Here is a 16311-nt window from a genome sequence, read left to right as displayed (position 1 = left end):
TTAATTCTGTATGCATATATACAACTTGCGGGGAACAACAACGTTGTTCTAAGTCTTATCAGCCACCTGGTGGTTGTTGCGTATACTTCGCTAAGGATATGGCCACACTTTCTTATCATTGGACGATTTCGCAAGCGACGAACGAGTCGACCAATCAACGATCTAGAATATCACATTCGCAAAAATGCGTTCATGGGATTCGTTCCAGGCGATGATGTAGTTTCTATAAAATCCGCAAAGCTTGGTTCAGCACTTGACTTTTGTAAGCAAGTCGTTCATCTTTCTGTGATCGGTGCTTCTGTGCAGGTTCCGCTGCATGTGCTGACATCAAGGTGCTTGGAGAACTCATACATTGAACTGTTTTTATAATTAACATTATTGTGAACTGTTGTTGTTCGTGCAAGCTTTCTGTTTTTTGTAGCAATATCTCGTTTTCTCGGGAAAAAGCAGTGAGGTTGTGTCGCGCATAAGTGATATCTTCGGGTGAGTGTAGAACGCCATAAGAATCGGCTTTGCCGATGTTCTTTCATTCGACTTCTCGGAGGGAAGAGCTCAGAACAAACCAGGAAGACAAGCATGATACGAAATCGTGAAAAGAACCCGGCCTGTCGTTTATCAATTAGAACGATATTTGCCGTTTGCTAATTACTATTCGACTAAATGAATATTTTCATAGCTCCGTTGAACGTTATTTATCAATGTATTCTGCCGAAATCTTACGCTGGCGGAGATTAGCGTTACCGTTTCCGAGATCAAGAAAAATCGCCATGCTTGCTCATGCAACCGGGTGGCCCCTTTGCCCTCGACCTCGCTGGTTCCTTGCACAGTACACGAGTTCAGGAATGATCGGCAATTTTCTTGTTTTTGAGTAACTGCTTTTTTAAAACGAATTACTGTAAATTTCGTATTCACGCGAGCACATGTTTTGGAGTAACTCGTGTATCTACGCGATCTATCTTAGTTTAATATAGAATTGTTCGAAACAAACGAGATTTTAACACACGCAGATTGAGATTGCACGTTTCGCGATTCTATTGTGTTTACCACTGTTGTATGAACTGTGCAAATTTATACACATATATGTATATATATATACATATATATAATTTTATTGTAAGACAATGAATTAATTCCTGTGAAATACCGCAAATGCGGCAAAGAAATAATAAAAAAGATGTACATGAGATTTTAAGTTTAACTTTATACTTTGTACAAATATTTTAATGTTACGCACATCACTCACATGTGATATCCACAGATAGCCACTTAGATTGATGTGCATTTCTTTGGTTTTCATCTAATTATGTAGTGTACTTGTCTTTTTATTTATATTGTTAAAAGCTACAAAATATATATGCTTTAGTACAATCATATATCTTTGGATGTTTTATGCACAAGTTTATGTTTCATCCACTCTTTTTAATTTAAATATTTATTAATTTTTTTTGCTATGATTGAAAAGTCTTTACAGTTAGGTAATCGTTGTATAAGGAAGAATATACTTTATTTACCTGAATATTGTATAATTTGTTTTCTCATATACATTATACACATGTTTCTCTTCTGTTGCAGACATTTTTCTAATTTTAATATTAGCCACGTGAACTTTCCATTGCTGTTTAAGCAAAGTATTATTTTAGACGTTAGGAGTAAGAAAATGGTCATGGAGGCATCCCCTTCTCCACAAAATGTCGGTCGTGAATTTGTCCGACAATATTATACTTTACTTAATCAAGCTCCTGCGCATCTTCACAGGTAATGTAATTTGGAATTTGATAGGGGATAATCTGTATCATTAGTATATTAATGCAACTTTGTTTATATAAATATTGTTACAGGTTCTACAATCAGCATTCTTCCTTTGTACATGGAGGATTAGATTCTAATCGGGAATCAACTCCAGCAATTGGCCAAAAACAAATACATCAGAAAATTCAACAATTAAACTTTCGGGATTGTCATGCCAAGATAAGTCAAGTTGATTCACAGCTAACTCTTGAAAATGGTGTTGTTGTGCAAGTAAGTACTGGTATTAACATACAAAGTATTTCTGATAAATTTCATTGTATTGTAACTTTCATTATTATCCATTGATCTAAAACATACTAATTAACGAGTAAAAGTAGGAATATAAACATATTAAGTAATGCGCTCTACTCCACATTTATTTTCATTTATTTATGATTATTTGCAGGTATCTGGAGAACTATCAAACGCTGGACAACCAATGCGTCGTTTCACACAAACATTTGTATTGGCGATACAAGCACCGAAAACGTATTATGTACATAATGATATATTCCGTTATCAAGATTTGATTTTTCCTGATGAGGAAGAAGCAGATGTAGGTGGTGTAGAAGGAGACGTGGGTGAGTCCAGTGAGAGGGAAGGAGAAGAAGGAACGCGTTCCGAGCCCGAGGAAGATCAACATCAAAATCAAGGACAACAACTCTCAGTACCGGCTGCATCTACCGAACCACAAGCTCAACCACCGCTTATTCCTGCTCAACAACCTGTACTTCAACAACAACAGCAGATGTATTACGCTCCGCCACCTCAACAGTCTCATGTTAGTTTGGTACTATAACTAAAACACTGGAATAAAACGCTATATTAGTTAAAATAATTGCTTGTTAGGTACACCCTGTAATGCAACAAGTTCTAAACGGATCGGTTCACGAAGAAACTTCGCTGATCAGTCAACAGCCACCGCAACAGCAGCAGCAGCAACCACCACCTCCAGCACCGGCACAGCAACATCAATATATAACTGAACCTACATCGCAAACGCAGTTTGTACAAGAAACAGAAATGGACAGTGCAACTGAACAGTCACCGCAAACAGAGAATGAACCACAGGCTCAAGCAAACGAGATTCGCGAACAACCTGAAGCTGAAACATTTACTGCTTCTGTACAAGAATCTGAACCAGAACATCAGGTGTCGAACACAAATGTAACCAGTAGTGGACCGAAAACGTATGCCAATCTTGTGAAATCCTTCCCAAGTACCACTGGCGCTACCAGTCCTCAAGCTCCCAAGTTGTCTATGTCACCGGTATATATTTTATGATTGCAGTGATTATCTTCGGCGGTCAAAGTCTTGCTTATTTTACAATTTACGCAATGTATATAAACATATAATACAATTTCTGTAATAGTTGACCAGCACACGCTGCAAAATATTTATATCTTAATCTTTATTTTTAGCCTCCAATGACAAACTTGCGTTTGGATGATAGATCGCCGATGCATCCAACTAGCAGTGGACCCGCACTTTGTACGTCAACCAATGTTTCTACACCTCAACAACAGACTCACAGAATTGGAAATCAACAACCACAACATCAACAACATCAACAACAGCGAACTTCAAGAGGGGGCGCGGTACAACGAGGTAAAAATGATTATCGTAAATTATGAATGTTCACTTGTGGAGGCTCTTAAGCCGACGACTGACGTAATAAAACGTAATGTAACGCGAGCATATAAACACGCGACTGTTGGTTTTCTGCCGAATCTCTTCGATCGTTACTTTTGACCCGAGCGTTCGAAGAAACTGAAAGCAATTCTTTTTTTCAATTTCTATAGATGGCGATCGTCGTGGTACGAGGCAGAGTCAATACAATGATGCTCACCAATTGTTCCTTGGAAACTTGCCGCTTAACGCATCGGAGGATGATTTGCGCCAATTATTCGAAGCTTATGGTAGAGTAGTGGAGTTGCGCATACACAGTAAATCGAACGATAGGTGCAAAGGACCACAAGGAAATAATACAGGAAAAGTGCCTAACTATGGATTCATCACCTTCGAAGATCAACAAGTCGTTACCAAAGTTTTGCAAGACTTGGTTGGTTAACTTTCTCTAGTAATACGGATCCATTCGGATTCATTTGTATTTTCTGTTTTTCCATTTTCAGCCGATTTATTATCCTGCTGAAAACGGGTTAAAACTAAATGTTGAAGAAAAGAAGGTTAGGCCTAGAATGTCAATGGATGGCAGCGGTGGCCGGTTGAATTCAAACGACGGTAATATGAGAGCAATGGGTGGCCAGCAACAACAACAACGAGGACCTGGTAAGTACAATTTAGAAAAGCGTTTATACGGAGTGTATAAAGGCTATGATATAGTATGTTGTACCGTGATACTTTTATAGGTGGACCTGGGGGTGTAATGAGAGGTGGACAGCATGGCACGAGAGGTGGACGAGGAGGATTCTCTCGAGGTGGTGATGGTGGAAGGGGAGGTGGAATGCGACAGCCCGGTAATCCAAGCAATCCGAGCTACCAAAATCGTCGCTAATACTTGAAGCAATGTTAAAGGCAGTCTACAATTTCTTTCTTCTTCAACAAGTCATCGGTATATAATTACCATCCTCATTTCAAAACACAAAATCCAAGACTATCTCGTATGCCACCCGACGTGATTAAAGGCGCTATCCTTTTACGCTTAAACAACGCTTGCATCGTTCGTCAAGCAACAAATATAGATGAAGCAGCTCAAACTGTATGGTACACGAACTTGAGTAGGGATAATCGGGTTATATCGCATTTAAGCTAAGTTCGTCGTGTTCTTGGACAAGGATAACGACGTAGCTAACCGATTTGTTGAACGTTCAACTTAATTCGTTGAATATTTGATGAAGTAAATACTACGAGTTCGTTCTTCATACATCGACGTCAGGCAACTTACAAGACTTTACAATGAAAACAAAACTACCAACCATTTGCATATACACGTATATGTACAGCGAAGTGACGCGTGATATCCACCTTAGAAATGTGGGCGTTTTTTGTCTACCGATACCGTGGCCCATCGTTTCTTAGAAGTCAACATCCAAGAAGGTAAATAATTGCCAAGTTGTGGTGAAGTGCTGAAGATACCTAGAACAAAAGGACGAAGAAAGAACACCATTGAAACACATGTGCGGCGTGGGACAAGGGACAGTGTTGGAAACGTACACGCAATATGTATATGTCGGACTGGGGTTCGGGTAACACACCTTTTGTTTCTCTTTTGGATGAACACCGCGAAAGTCATACGTCGCTCTTTTAATTTTCTCCGTTTGCCAATCGGATGGAGACATAAGCGGTGCGAATTCCGCTATCGTATAAGTAAGTTTACGAGCCAAACTAAACGAAATTAAAACGAGAGGATACGAACCGTCTTAATTATAAAAAAAAGAAATCGTCATATATTTCATATGCTCTCGAGTTAATTCATTGACTGCCGATGAAACGTTCCACCTAAATGTAGAAAGTCGGCAATAATGTTTATAGGTGGTAGTTGGTCGGTGTTGGTTAACGAGTAGAGAACCGCGGTTCTTCTGTGGTCGCATACAAAAAGACACAGTCGATTTTTCTCACAGAACATGGCCAATTATTGATCGACCGGTATCGATTAATAGTGGGACAGTACCCTTTAGACTGCAGCTGGTCTCGCCGTTTCCTAATTCATCCGCGTGCCGCTTACCCTCTATTTCGTTCTAATCTGCTGATTCTTTTCGATTTTTCTCTTTCTCTTCCCGACGTATCATTTCTTATAGGCTCTTTTGCTTTATTACGTTTACATTTACTTATTTCTTATTCGCTAATTTCGCCGGGTCGATCTTTCGTTTCTTCTTCTTCTTCTTCTTCTTCTTCTTCTTCTCTTTTTTCTTTTCTCTTCGGATCGGATAAGCAAAAATGGTGTCTCAAAATTCGAAATTCGTTTGATTCGGTTCATCATTAGTGGTCTCTGGTGATCGCAGAACTCGCAATGCGCGGTTAAAAGAGAGGAAGGGAGATGGGGGAAAAGAGAGAGAGAAAAAGAGGCCTAGTACCGTTATAACGCAAAATTTGATCCGTTCTTTGAGTATTTTTTACACAAAACCTATTTGCGAAAATTTCTTTATGTACTAGCGATGTATATCGATGAAACTGAAATTTTCCTCCCGTACTAATATAACTAGCGTTATTCTTGTAATTATTATACATACGTAAATAGAAAGTCTTCAAACATTAATACAGAATCGGTCGAGAGTGATAAATATTGTATATTAAAATATTAAACTTTTTCCGGCTGGCTCTTTTTCTTCGATATGTGTATACATACATAAATATATATACATATACTTTTTTAAACATCTTGTTAGTTCTCCATATGCTAATGGTCGCACTTTTGAAGGCTTCAATCTCTACACGTCGACGTATGAAAGCATCATTTCATTCGTGTAAAGTAACAGCAGCAATTTAGTAAAATTAGATTTACGATTAAACTTGAAACTTTTCTTAGAGAATGTAAATTTCAGCACGTGCACTTACTGTACATCGTCGAATGGAATTGAGAAACATTTTTATTCTCGTATGTTCGTAACTACGTATTACCATAATTTATAAGTAGTACTTTCCTATTTGTACTCTCAATGCGTGTCTGTATAAAGGCGCTAGGACAAACGGAACCGAGAAGAAGGAGAATCACATGTTTATCAAGAAAAGTACTAGAAATATTTTCAAATTTCTATTTACGTGTACGCAAGATGAGTCCTGCGATTATTAGAGACAGGGTGATATACTTTTCCTGGTCATGCTTCATGTTTCTGCCAACAGGAACGCCATTTGTTAAAATTCATCGCATCAAAAGTCATCGATTGATTGAAATAATGGTTTTGCAAGATAATATTGAAACAGTATAAAAAAAGAAAACAAGAAATCACAAGTGCAAACCGTAATGAGAAGACTACCATTGTCGCGAAAACGGTCGTGCGCGCATGTTAATTTATATGCCATCGCGTATATACACCTCGCTGAAACTCGAGTGCGCATATGTAAACACAGAAAAAAAGACCGACATTGTTCTTTCATAACAGTGATAAACTAGAGGTGATACGAATACGTCGATGGTGGTAAATTAACTGATTCAAAATTCAGCAGAGAAATAGGAACTTACAAAGTGCACGGCGACTAAATCGCCAGATGCTACGACATTAAGGCTGAGAACTTGTGAAAAGTAATTGTTTACGTTTCTTATCAATCCATAAAAATCGTTGCGTAGTCTACGTTCGAACATCCGCAATAGTTTGTAATCGAACGCGTTACAATTGCTATGTCTGGGATATAGCAGAGTCATCGCTGATCAAACGCCTGGTCTTCGTTGTACCCCCCCCTAACACGCCGCCGCTACCCCCTTTAAGATATTTTAGTTAGGTAGGGTTTCACTTCGCGGAAGTTTGCGTACAAAAATTTTTTGTTTCCGATACATTGCTTTCGTATTGTAGCGATGAAGCTGCTCGATCTCAGTCGTAGATAAAGAGGCAATTTCGCGTGATTGTTTGGCTGTACAATCATGATATTTATGAACCACCACTGCTTATTGTCTGTAGAAAAAATTGGAACCATTCGTACAGTAAATTTTACTAGTAAAAGCAATCGTTACGAAATGGTGAATCGTTTACTTCGCCGATTTTAACATCGCCGATGTCTTCTATTTACAGACAATGACATTCTCAAATGTATAAATAATAGCGTTCTAAGTTTTTATACATCTCATGTTATCTCTCCTTATGTCTTCGATGCGTGTATACTATTTTGATATAACTTTGCACCAATGGATAAATAATTTGCCAATGCACGTGTCATGCAACCGTGATAAACGGAAAGTGTTCAGAAGCCACGATTACGCGAAATCGTCCCTTTATACTTGAACGAAAGCTGCAAATTTTTAGTGTGAATGTTTTCGTTTTTAAGTGACTATTTTTAGTGATAATAATAATAATAATAATAATAAAATAATAATAATAATAAAAAGATAAATATAATGAACGAAAAAAGGAATACGAAGAAACACAAATAATTATAACAGTATAATAATTAGAGGATGACTATTAATAAGTTGTGAATTTTTGTAGTATACATTTTTATTTCGGTCTACTAGGCCAGTTTGTGTGTACAACCATGGACAACGTTACTACACCAACAACAACAAAAATAATGTTAAAGGAAAATGAAAAAAAAAAAACAAACGTCAAATGTATTGTAACTTTTTGCATTTAGTATAATATACCTACCTTACTACCAACTCCTATCAGTATCTCTTTATTTGTCTGAACATTACCATTTCGTTGAACTTTTAAGAAAACCTGTTCGATTTACAAATTTCAGTTGGGTATTGTGTATGTTGTACGAGTACACGAGTAATCAAATATAGTAATAACGTCGAGTAAATGTTGTCATTTACGATTGTCTCGAATGAAAATTAATTTCCCTCGTTAACGACAAATTTCCATTAGTGTAAACTATATACATTTCTTCATCGATACGTGTACATTAGAAAATTTCTTCGAACACAGAGAAAAAGAAAAGTATGGAAAAGCTTTCGTTACTTTCCAACACTTTCTAAAACGAACAGTTTCAGATTATAAGAAAATCTCCATAATTTTTGTAACAATTATAAAATGCTTGTATAACAATTTACTCAATTTTCTTCTTTATTTGCGACAAATTGACACACCGATTTTTAGTGAAATACAAAACCTTCGTTTCTCGTAGATGCGCAAAGTCCTGTACTTGTAAAAACTTGAATCAATTTATTTCCATTGCCAAAGGAAAAATGAGAGGCGATGAAGTCATGGTCATCCGTGATTACTACGTTGTCGCTATTATGACCTAGTTCATCTGTGGAACAATTGGCAAATCTGCAACAGCTTGTATTGTTTAGACATGGACAAATACTGTACTCGGTAACGCTTACTATGCAACAGACTATACAATGTAGAGTTTGAATCAAACGAGAAATTACAGAACAGTGGAACTTTGATAGTTGTAGATCGAAGGAAAATTGGGATTGAAAATTCCTACAATCGTCGAGGTAATCGATTAGATAAGAGGACCTCAACTTACCCAACGTATCCCTACCATCAAAATTTGACCTCTCGTATAATCAGAGAATTCTAATCTGTAATTTTGTCTGAAACGGTGGACAAGCCACTTATTGTTGACTCTTTGTGGCACAGGAATTTTATTGCGTTTCGAATCAAACAAAATTGTTATATTTTTATTAATAAAGGTATGAGTAATAGACAGGTATTAGTAATAAAGGTATAGTTAGAGAATTCTAATCTGTAATTTTGTCTGAAATGGTAGACAAGCCACTTATTGTTGACTCTTTCAAGAATTCAGGTCATAAAATAGACCCATGTTGCACAGGAATTTTATTGCGTTTTAAATCAAACAAAATTGTTATATTTTTATTAATAAAGGTATCACACCTATACACATGCAGCTATTGCAAAATTTCAAGGTGGGATTAAAAATGTCCCACCACGCATTACGGTCCATCAAAAAGGTGGGGCACTTTTAATCCCACCGTGCCCCAAAGAGTTAAGCGACCTCTTATTATTAATCTCCCGTATATTGTGCAAGTATCGAGGTTCTACTGTCCTTATAATATTGGGTTGTCCGGAAAGTTCATGCCTATTTTTAAGAGAAATACAAAGGCATATTTGAATTTTCATTTATATTTATTGAATTATGTATGTACCATTTTGTTCTACAACCTTTCCACCTGTTAAGGAATGTACACATATTATTTGATTTCAGCCATTCCGATATATTCAGACCTGTATCGCTTACTAAAAATCGGCATGGACCTTCCAGACAGCCCAATAAAATAAATCACATTCAACGATTTCTCAATTGTCTTCTGAATAAAACTAAACTAAAGAATTACACTTTAATTTGTATGCGAAGCTCGATTCGAGTTTTAACCAGTTTTATACTGGCTACATCATCAGTTACATTGTACAATAATCTACTGTTACGAGGATAATTCGGTGGCACGGTGATGACAACAGGTTTTAAGCAGATTTGTTATACGCAATTTAATACGTTTGTTATAAAATATTTGTATCCTATTCAGAATCAATTGCTAAATGAACGATCTCGATCTTTGGTCGATTATAAGAGCAATGTTAAATAATATAGTAATAAGAGACAGGTAAAAGTACTTTAAAGTACCGATTAATCGTTGTCTTGTTTTATATCGCAAGAATCTTCTTTAATTCCAGCTAATGTGCTCTCACATTACTAGAGAATGCGTTTCCGCGCCGTTTCGCTTGTTCCCTATCTATTTTCTTAAACTGCTGCAATTGTCTAGCATAGTTGAGTAACTCGCAAGAGCACTTTATAGTCTGCACGATAATTAGGCTTAACAAACGAAACCATTATTTAACGAAATTACTGCGTTCTGTGTCGCATATATTTGAACTCTTCAATTATAATATAGTTTACGTACGCGTTTACATTATACGTGAAACTTTCGAGAAGGATGTCTACTTTCAATTTGCTTGTATCGTGTTCACTTGACCGACTACCGTTTATATTTAATCTAAGTGTCGATGGGAAACATTTATACCCTAAAAGTTTGTAAATTTTTACGACCCTGTATTGTTACTCATTTATTCCGACTTGACATAATAATGTTGATGTATCTAGATATTTGATACTTTTTTATTTATACCAATATTAAATGAATTTGATCAGAGACGACTGTAACTTTTGAATAATTTTCCTCAAATTGATACACATATCAGCACGCGGTGAAAGGAAGTTTGAATATATCGCGTTATGCTGTAATTATATAAACGTAATAACGTTTATAAATTGCTTCTTCTTCTATGTCTTACAAGCATCTATGATCGGTACTAAAATAATTGCCGTATCTTTTTAACCAACTTCGAAAGGAGGAGGTTACTCAATTCGACATGTATATATATATATATATATATATTTTTTTATAACAACAAAAGTTTAATTTTAGGCTATATGCAAGAATTTTTCTTATAATGGCTGTATTTTTAAAAATCTCTAATTATTAAAAATTTGTTAATAATTCTAGTTCCGGCCATAGGTACTTGAATTACCAATAGGTAATTGAATGTACACTCATTTAGAATAAGAATCTTTTTGAATGATGTGTCTCAAATGATCCCTGAGGCCATTTTATTCAACACCGAACAACTTTGTTTCTTTCTACATGCCTATAAACAACAGCTCATAAATTAGAAAGTTTTCATCTTCGTCAATTACAAAAATTCATATTGTAGACAAATCAACGTAAAAAACGTGATAAATTCAATCTGTGAGTGTCCAATATTTTGGGAAAAAAAAATCACAAATACAAAAGAACTCCATTTACCTTCTGCATAACTGGATAGTTCGTGTAACTATAGTTCAGGAATGTTTACTTTATATTTTTGTATTCAACAAGGCAGGAACCCCTCTTTCTTTTTTTTTTTAATGAAGTTTTAAATATTAAACAGTTGTGCGAATACTTATTGCTTCAACATTTCTATCGAGTAATTGCTTTTTTCTTGTTAATTTTCCAACTTACATAAATAGCTATCTTTTTTTTTTTTGTAATCTATCTATTCTAGAGATTCCCGAGAATACGTAGAATGTCATTGTTTATACAAAATAAGTTAATAAATTACAATTGTACATAGTTTTTTTCAGGAAATTGATCGGTGTACGAATACATTCTACAGCCGCTGTACAAGAGGTGCCGAGATCCTAAAAATTGTGTTGTATCGCGTTAATCGAAAAAGAATGTTACAGGCGCGCACTCGTGTGCAAGGTACCGGGTTGCGTAATTCGTGTTGCTGGTAAAGCAACAAGAGGATCGAGAACCAGTGCATATGGTAGAAAGATCAAACGGGGTGTCGGAGGAAAGAAAAACGATGAGATCATCTCTGGGTTGCTCGCCGCCCGGAGAGGCCTCCGTGCTCGGCGTACTGTGCTCACTTGCTTCAGTCAGTACCGGTCCAGCAACCGATTTGGAGGGCTCTTTTGAGCGTTCCCCGAAAACGGTCAGAGAAAGGACCAGCCCGTGACGCTGAAAACCAGGGAAAGGAACGCGAATCGCTGAAAGAGAATCCGCTCGAGGTACGTAACTGTCGGACAGGTGTGCACCTTCGCGCGGGGACTGCATCATGCAGTCTGCATCAGGCTCGAATACATTTCAAACGCTACTTTCAATGACGTGTGATCTCGTGCCAAGGTTATTTCAATTTTCATGTACGGGAATTGGATCGAATATTTAAAGAAGGAAGACGCTACGAGAAAATGCAGCTTGAAAGATAAGGGAATAAGTTTCTTTGGACCATTAGCATCTTTAGACATTTGAATTAGTCTGTTTCGGAATAATGCTTTGTCGGATTGTATCAGATCTGAACGCTTTTCAAACATTGCTCTCTGTGACATATTATTAGACTGTGGATTTTTATGGATTCATAGGAAATTTGAATGTGCAAGAAACTACAAGATGCACACAGTATGCAGGAATGTAAAAGAGTATTGAAAGTGAAGTTCATATTATGATATTTGCAGAGTAAAATATAATTTCTATTTAGGTTCAATTTTTGTAGATACGTTTTCGAAGATTTTATTTTGTATAAAGATCAGCAGCCTTTATTCATACTAATTACTAATAATGCTTTGTCGGATTGTATTGTAGATCTGAACGCTTTTCAAACATTGCTCTCTATGACATATTATTAGACTGGATTTTTATGGATTTATAGGAAATTTGGAAATAGGAAATTTTAAATATTGATTCGTTATGCGATCGGTTGTTTCAAAGTTTTTTCGAAGTTTGTGACACTTCAAATAAAGATATAATTTCGTTATCAGTAAAGTAACCAAATTGAAATTTCTATTAACGAAACAATTTAAATGTGACATCAGGGTCAATTAATTAAACGAATGAAATAATTTCGTTATTTTCAATACCTGTTCCTTTAAGTAAATTCATTATTTCGCTATTTTTCAAGTGAAAGATCGAAATATTTCAAATACTACTTTTTCGTTTCAAATAAAATTTGTCCAGTGCTGTATGGGCACACGTGTGTATATGCAACCAGTCTCGATTAAACGCCCCTTCAAAAATAACTCTGGACCGATCACGGTGAACTCAGAGACTCGAATGCTCGGTAACTTGCGCAACCACGTTTTCATCATTTTTACAAAACGTTTCCCATTAATCGTAAAAGAGAATGGTAAATATTTTTATTTCAAACATGGATATTTTGTTGGAAAGGCAAAGAATATCGAATAATTAGTAACCCCGATAGAGGCGATATTAAACGAATATTTAATCATTTTCCTAAAGTTCAATTATCAAATCAAGATGTTAAATACTTGTAAATATATTCTCGAAGCTTTCTATTCATCGAAATATTCACCGATACGTTGAATAATTACTCTGAATTAATAATAATTACTCTGAATCTTCTATTCCAAATCTAATTAAACAAATTCCTATAAACAATTATTACTTAATTACTCCATAAATTGAAAAGAAAGGAAAGTGCTGCGGTACAAAATAAACAACAATTTCGTAACTAATGTAAAAAATTGAATGTACAATATCTTATGTTGTTTGCATTGAAATCACCCGAGTTATACAATCGATGTTCGATTAATTTCGTACAACTAATTCAGTGCCTCTTTCAAATTTTTCATTTACAAATGACGAATGAATTTGTAGATAAAGAAATTTAAGTATCACGTACTTCGAATAAACTTTGAAATAACCGTTAACATAACGAATCAATGTTTATTTCCTCATCTACAAATTCATTCGTCATTTGTAAATGAAAAATTTATAATTTGTTACTTTCAAATCTTTTTAATTCCCTTCAATTGTTTTTCGCGCAAACGATTTAACAATTTTTTTAATTCGATTATCATGCATCGTTGCTATCGAGGTCTGCACGCGGAAGATCATCATACCCATCGTCTAATGAATATTGTCAACGAGGAAGTAACGTTTAAACCACGAATTCGTTTCTTTAATTAATCAGTTAACACATTTCATTGGTTCTACGATGCGAATACGCTCGGTAAAAGCATCGACGCGTTGTGTCGCAACTAACTTATCTTGTCGCGTATTCCTCGTACATCGTGCTTTTTAGAACGGAAATGGAACATCCTCTCTGTGAAAAAATATTATTATCAAAGTTATTCGATATTGTCCCACGTGCGCTTTTTACGAACGTATTCATACATTGAGATAGTTAATGTACCAAATAGTAATCAAGGGAGCTGATAGCATCCGTTTTACTCTGCTCTGTCCCCAGTTGTTTGTTATCATATTGAAAAGGCAGAAATATACTGTAAAACGAGTGTAGTAAATATTAAAAATATTAAAAATAGAAGTAGAATAGAAGTTAGAGTAGTTAGAATAGAAACATCAAAAACCTCATTATCAACAGTTATGGATATTCAGAATATTCACGCAATTTTTGTATAAGAGTGTATACGTAGGAGAACAAAGGTATAGGTTGCTGAAAGCATAAAGTTAGCGTTTTGAGAAGGTTATGCAAATATTAAACAATTCAACCTTGGCCTGCTCAGATTTAAGGCTGCTGATTTCTTATTAGACAGTGGATTAAAAAGAAGACCGAAAACTACTATTAACCCTTTGAGGACAGAATTAAAAATATTTTACTTGATACATTTTGATTTTTACAAATTATTTAATAGTACGTGTATAAATGAAATGAGAAGGAAATGTGAACAAGATGTCTTGATTATCTTCCAGGGTACGGTTAGCGCTGATATTCCTAATCTAATTAAACGAATTGGTTTTTACTAGAAACCATTAGGCACTTAAAAATTAATTCTAAGGGTTAACAATGATATTTTAAGGGATATCATTGAAAAGAAGTGGAGAATATGTAGAAATTATTTTGATTAAATATACAATGTTTTAAAAATATTTTATATAGTTAAAGTTTCATTTGTATTATATAAACGACATTTCACATGCACAAGGCTAATATTTCCTCGCATTAATAAGTATGCATCTTCTTCGTATAAAGAGGCTTCTGCAACCATGAAGCCCTGAACAAATAAGCCAGTTAGCTTCGATAGTGTTTCGAACATCTTGACTTTACTTTACTACGAATTTTCGCACGACATTAATGATCGATTGAGGAAAATATTAGGTTGTCTCAAAGCTTTCTATTGCGACTCGCACACAGTTATTTCGTGAGGCAGTGTTTATATAAGTAAACAACCATGATATTTCAGAAGCTGATGTTATAACGGTAATACAGCAAAATGAATCGTACACAAACATAAAATATTGCGTATACATTCCTTATTAATGAAACGGAAGAAACTTCTTGGACAGTCTAATAGTTTGCGATCCACTTGATCGTGATCGATTTAAAAGTGATACCTTCAAAGTACACAAACATAAAATATTGCGTATATATTCCTTATTAATAAAACGAAAGAAACGTTTTGGACAGCCTAAGAGTTTGTGATCCACTTGATCGTGATCGATTTAAAAGTGATACCTTCAAAGTAAGCGAACGCGGCGAATTCGAATTCTATTCGAATTCCTGCAGTATCGTGACACGTGACACTGGGATTAATTTCACAAAGATCAGCGGAAAGAGTCCTGCCGACAAAAGTATCCGTCGACAGTAATCAAGCGTACCTTGAACGAATCGCAACGATTAAATAGAGAAGAGGTCCACTTGGTGCCACATCCATCGCGTCATCCTCTTCCCAAAGGTACTATATCTCGTGGACGAACCAACAGCTCGTCGCGTATCGCAAGCAGATATAGCCGGACTTTTATTCAAACAATAGAACACGCATGAAAGTTCTGTATAACGATTTATTCGCGACGCGTATGCAAGTTATTTTCAAGTTTGTTGGCAGACGCTTTTCCGAGGTATACTGGCTCGAAGTGGACACTTAAGTGGAACTCCATTTTTAAATATTCAAAATTATGTTTATTTTACAGTGGGGGTCACAAGTATTTTAAAAAAAGATTAGGTTGTGGCACAAAAAAGGTTGGGAAACACTACCGTCAACATTATTGAAACAACCGATTAACGAATGTTATTAGAATGTTAAAAAGAATGTTATAACTATGCAAAACAACGTAGCAATTGCATGACTGCTAAGAAATGTGATAAGCTTGTAAGATTGTTGTACGGACTTGTGCATACATTGAACTATCCGTAACGCATTTTTAAATCAAACTGAAGCTCAAGCTGAAAAATTTCACACGAGACGATACTTCTGGATATTTCGTATAACGACGATTACGCGATCATGTGGGCGCCGATCAAGAGAGCGATAAAAACGGAGCTGTTCGCGATTCCTACAACCGCCTCCGCGCTCCTCAAACTGTGTTGCTGGTCGACATGGTTATCGCGACACACTTGGAACTGCGTTCTGTCAGCCATGTTCAGAGATTCAGAAAGGCTCAAACCACATACTCTTTAGGGACTCCTCTTTGCAACCTCATACATA

The 16311-nt window shown here is 35.8% G+C and overlaps 2 protein-coding genes across 4 annotated transcripts in view; both read left to right on the top strand.

Moving 5' to 3' along the window:
- The first annotated feature begins 264 nt into the window (after positions 1-264).
- LOC128885622 (ras GTPase-activating protein-binding protein 2) lies at positions 265-8056 on the top strand. Of its 2 annotated transcripts, none has more exons than XM_054139736.1 (9): positions 265-483; positions 1573-1755; positions 1839-2019; positions 2195-2569; positions 2638-3057; positions 3210-3396; positions 3591-3850; positions 3921-4077; positions 4158-8056. In XM_054139736.1, exons 2-9 carry the CDS (start codon positions 1658-1660, stop codon positions 4301-4303), a joined length of 1824 nt encoding a protein of 607 aa, XP_053995711.1. In that variant the 5' UTR covers positions 265-483; positions 1573-1657; the 3' UTR covers positions 4304-8056. The 2 variants fall into 2 exon arrangements, with proteins under 2 accessions (XP_053995711.1, XP_053995710.1); XM_054139735.1 differs by having other exon boundaries at positions 272-332.
- Positions 8057-11759: 3703 nt separating this feature from the next.
- The window catches only part of LOC128885636 (SPARC), a 15369-nt gene continuing 10817 nt past the window's right edge, over positions 11760-16311 (top strand). The window contains exon 1 of one of the 2 annotated variants that reach the window (XM_054139770.1): positions 11760-11919. The gene's annotated coding sequence lies outside the window, so the exon portion shown is untranslated. Of the gene's footprint in view, positions 11920-15482; positions 15562-16311 lie in introns of those variants that run through there. The other variant, XM_054139771.1, reaches the window with a different exon arrangement.

Source organism: Hylaeus anthracinus, unplaced genomic scaffold (assembly GCF_026225885.1).
Source record: "Hylaeus anthracinus isolate JK02 unplaced genomic scaffold, UHH_iyHylAnth1.0_haploid 11981, whole genome shotgun sequence".
Lineage (NCBI taxonomy): Eukaryota > Metazoa > Arthropoda > Insecta > Hymenoptera > Colletidae > Hylaeus > Hylaeus anthracinus.
This window is presented reverse-complemented; position numbering and strand designations above follow the sequence as displayed.

Excerpts from the sequence above, each read along its gene's own strand:
- LOC128885622 (XM_054139736.1), top strand. The coding sequence starts at position 1,658 with ATGGTCATGGAGGCATCCCCTTCTCCACAAAATGTCGGTCGTGAATTT. Across the intron at positions 3,058-3,209 it reads CCAAGTTGTCTATGTCACCG|CCTCCAATGACAAACTTGCG; the intron begins GTATATATTTTA and ends CTTTATTTTTAG. Across the intron at positions 3,851-3,920 it reads CCAAAGTTTTGCAAGACTTG|CCGATTTATTATCCTGCTGA; the intron begins GTTGGTTAACTT and ends TTCCATTTTCAG.